The 4,251-nt window shown below is 46.2% G+C and overlaps 1 protein-coding gene across 1 annotated transcript in view; it reads left to right on the top strand.

Moving 5' to 3' along the window:
* Window positions 1-1,086: 1,086 nt before the first annotated feature.
* LOC306696936 (tricarboxylate transport protein B, mitochondrial) overlaps window positions 1,087-4,251 on the top strand; it is a 7,800-nt gene continuing 4,635 nt past the window's right edge. The window contains exons 1-2 of the mRNA XM_079160663.1: window positions 1,087-1,387; window positions 1,727-1,808. Coding sequence (XP_079016789.1) covers window positions 1,276-1,387; window positions 1,727-1,808 — 194 coding nt within the window. The 5' untranslated portion in view covers window positions 1,087-1,275. The remainder of the gene's footprint in view (window positions 1,388-1,726; window positions 1,809-4,251) is intronic.

The raw sequence follows: 4,251 nt of genomic DNA, 5'->3' as shown, positions 1-4,251 counted from the left end.
TCAAAGGAGTCAAATATTATGGGATGTACTGTCTATAGTGTGTGTATGTGCGCGTGCGTGTGGTAGTCTTAAAAAGCATAATGATTTTTGTAAGAAAATGAAAAAACAACAAAAAAAAACAAAAACAGCTGGTTAATAAATGGCAAAGTGTCGAGGCGAGGCTGCTCCAACCGGTGATAGTTAATTTGTTTACTTCCCGTCGATCCGCGCGTGATGCACTGATGAGCCCTGTCCCACCGCGTGCGTGGTCGGTGTCCAAGCGGAAAGTGAAAGCGCGGGCTGCGCATGAGGCACTTCCTTTTTCTGCACGAGTCACGAGAGTAACAGAGTTAACACAGTGTATTTTTCTACTTCATTCGCGTCAGGGGAAATATGTGTGCACGCTCTCTGGGGCCTCTGTAGTGTCTGTGTTTCTGGAGGTAGGTGAGCGTGGTTTTGACCCGGGTTTCTCCCTGTTGCACCCTTTTTTCCATTCCCTGTTAAATCCCAGACTGACACCATTGTAACCGAGCTGCCAAGGCCTGATTGATGGTTTCTGTTTGTGTTAGGAGCCGCTGCCTCTTTGTTTGGAGAGGGCGTGGCTGGCATGTTTGGACCAATTACTGCCAGCTGTTGGGGGGGGGGGGGGGGGGGGGGGGGGGGGGGGTGTTTGGTCGTAAAACGATTTAATTACGGGAATATGACTTTATTCTCCCCCGCTGGGCTGCATTCAGATGGTAATACAGACAGGCTGCAGCCCCGCCCTTCTTCTTCATCTCCGTCTTCTTCTACTGTGGAATAAAAGTAGCCGCTCTACTCTCGGTCAAGCACCCAGAGTGTCACCAACCGTCGACCCCTTGTCGGACAACAGGCGCTGCAGTTTATTAAACAAAATAAATTCCAATCGCTTCCTGGGGAAAAACCGCCAAGTTCCACGCGGCAGCCAGACGCGGAGACGGGAGTGCGCCGCCCCTCCTTGCTTCCGGATCGCTCCGCTCTACTTACGCACTACCGTCGTGATACGGCGTTGCCATGGTTACAACTAACAGCCATTGCCTATAGAACATCCCAACTTCCTCGACGGTCCCAGTGTACGCCCACTGTCAACAGAGAGAGAGCTCCGCTGGAGTCTCAACCCAGGTCACCTGCATCCTCCAGGAGAGCGCACCAGACGGCAGCTGTGCATGTGTCGCGCGCTCCGCTCCACTTCAAGCCACTTAAGCTACTTGAAGCTATAGATAATTAGAGTGGAAGCTTTTTTTGGTGGTATATTTTAGTGTGCATTTCCCGGCAATTATGCAGGATAGAGGCACATTTATCAGCCCTTTCTTCAGACCGCGGTGTCTGGCGGCGGCGGCGCCGGCGGGGAAAACGAAACTAACTCACCCGGGAAAGGCGATTCTGGCAGGTAAGTCCATCTTCACTTGTCACGCGGAAAGTTGTACAAAATGTTACTGGTTTGAAAATAAGTTACAGTTGAATAAACAGTTTTTTTATTTTAGTAAATAGGCTACTTTGTGTGAGCTTGTTTCCGATGCAACCCAAATAAATACTTTTAAAAAAACATTAAAATAGCAAAACCATTACAACAGCGTGGAGTTAATAGAAACTTGTAGTCACACCGTTAGACAAGTAAGGCCAATAACTCAACAGATATTATGTGAAAGGGAGGTATTTAAACAGACTTGATACATTTTGTCAACCAACTTCTGTCACTTGCCCTCAAATCTCGTGACCCCACTTGAAGCACGTGAACCGGCCCTGAGACGACACTGTCATGACCAAACAGTGCTGTCTGCTCACGATCGGGTCTCAGCTGCGGCACCGACGTGAGTCTAGATCGCCTCTCGAGCACTTGACATAATGATGTTATAGAGTGGATTGATGCGCGCGGCGGTTTAGAAGACTCGATGCGTGGAGGATGCAACGCCCTTCAATGTTGAGGTTTTTGTTCTTCTGGTTGATCATGTTCAAGTTTCTATTTTTCTTTTTCTTCCCCGAGCACTTTAAGGACTTTCAAAGGTCCAGCGACCGATGAAGATCATGTGATGTGGTCGAAAGAGTCCCTGAGCAGCTACTAAAGGGACCTTGTGTCAAGGTTGACAGTGTGATGGTGCCTGACAATATGAATCCATTCTATCATCTCAATGCTGCATTCTACGGCTGAAACTAAATAGTATAACTGTTAATCAATTTATTGGGTTAACCATGTGGTGAATACATGTAAAACAATTTTTTCCCCCAAAAAAATATCTATAACAATCTAAATAATAAACATCTCAAATTGAATTCAAAGTCAGTCGTGCATTTAATGCAAATTTGAGCTTGCACTGTGAGCTGCAGAGGTTCGGTAGGGACATATTAATAGATCAATTGGTTGATTTATTGGTTCAGTGCTACTTCAGTCATGTTTGTTGTGGGCTATTCCTGTGATTCATCAGTTTATCCCCGCTGGGGTTCAGAAACCCCACTCTTCCTCTCCTGCTGCTCTCCCCCCCCCCCCCTCCTGTGTTGATGATCAGGGTGCAGCAGCTCCAGCTGATGAAGAGCCTCTCAGAGGTGCCCCTGTATTAAGGCTTCATGCTGCTATTTGGCAGCACTCTGTTGATTTCAGCCTTGTTCTCTGGCACCGGCTCAGTGCTGAATATTTCATCGTTCTGAATGAATTCCTTTTGATTGGAGATTGAAAAAGTCACTGTTTCAGGGCTGCCGCTTAGGAATAAGGACTTACTGTGCTTATTTAAATTTCTTTTTTTATCAATCGATGAATCATTTTGGCTATAAAACGTCTTAAAATAGTGAACATTTTCCATAATGAGTTACCAGAGCCCACGGTTTACTATCATATATATATATATATATATATATATATATATATATATATATATATATATATATATATATATATATATATATATATATATATATATAAACGTTACATGTGCGTGCTGTGGTGTTTCTACATTTCCATACATTCACACTGCCCCTTCCGATTTAGATTCATTCAATCACATGGTTTGGAACGACACAAACAAACAACCTGTGTGAGGAGTTGTTTCTAACCCTGAAGGCACAAAGATATTTAATGTAATTCATGTTTTCATATGATAGGGTCATTCACTCCTGTTTAAAGTCAGCATAAAGATCCCTCTCTGGCATGCTCTGGAGCTCGTTAGCCGCTTCTTCTCTGACTCAGCACATTGTATTGGTAACGGTTCAAGTGAATGATTTTTGTGGAGCGAGGAGATAAAGAAACAAAACAAAAATCTATCTCCTGACTGGTGTCGTCCTGTCAGCCAGAGAGAAATGTAAATGCAGCCGCGGTGAGACCTCCCCCCCCCCCCCCCCCCCCCCCACTCCCCCCTCCATTCCAGTGCAGCCTGATTGACTGGATATGGCCCTGCGCGTTGCTCCCTGTGTCGTTTAGCTCGTCTCGATCCTGTCAGTCCAGTTTCTTTTCTGCAGCGGCTGCAGCGTGGTTTCATCCACCCCGTCTCACAACTCTGTTTGCTCTCTGACTCCTCCCGGCCTCGCCGTCAGCAAGCCATTGATCTATCAGTCTTTCAAAGGTTTTTTTAGAAATTAAAGTGTGTGCGTGTGTAGTTTGAGGTTCAAAACATGACTCAGCAACTATCTTTTTTTTTTTTGAGTCGTCCATCAAAAGCCACAGCCGATAACTCACATCGTCAAGATACAAATTCCTCTCGCCCGGCTGTGGCGGTTTCATAAATCCAGTTGACACCCCTCGCAGTGCTCAGACATGCTAATGCTACTCCAGGGTTCATCTGTTACGGTTTAGCAGCACATCTTGTGTGGAGAAAGAGAGGGTGAGCCACGCGTACTTGCCCGAAGGCTCAGGGTAGACAAAGCAAGAAGTAGAAGGTCAAAGCGTAATGGGTTACGGGGCCGGCATAGACGGAGAGAGTGGTTAGGGAGGAGGGGGGGGCGGCACGTTGCACACATTTCCAAAGCTTTTAGAGATCTGTGAGCTCTTTCTGCTCCCATTGGCTGGTTTTCAAGCCACTGCGTTGAGACACGGAAGAAGGGTTAGGGTTTTGTCTGCCTGAGGCCTGAGAGAGAGAGCGGTCTAAATGGAGTCTCTGGTCCTGATTCGCGGGGCGCTGTGCAATTCACGTTCACTTGTAACACTTCTGAAAAGAGCCCGGGAAGCAGAGGGATGGACTGAGAGAGAAAAGTCCATTGATTTTATTTTTTCTCTTGATTTCATGATGAATTGAATTTTCCACTGAGACGGGCGTGTTTTTATGTCAC

This window comes from Pholis gunnellus (assembly GCF_910591455.1).
Source record: "Pholis gunnellus genome assembly, chromosome: 6".
Classification (NCBI taxonomy): domain Eukaryota; kingdom Metazoa; phylum Chordata; class Actinopteri; order Perciformes; family Pholidae; genus Pholis; species Pholis gunnellus.
The sequence above is the reverse complement of the archived record's forward strand: the minus strand, read 5'-3'. Positions and strand labels throughout refer to the sequence as shown.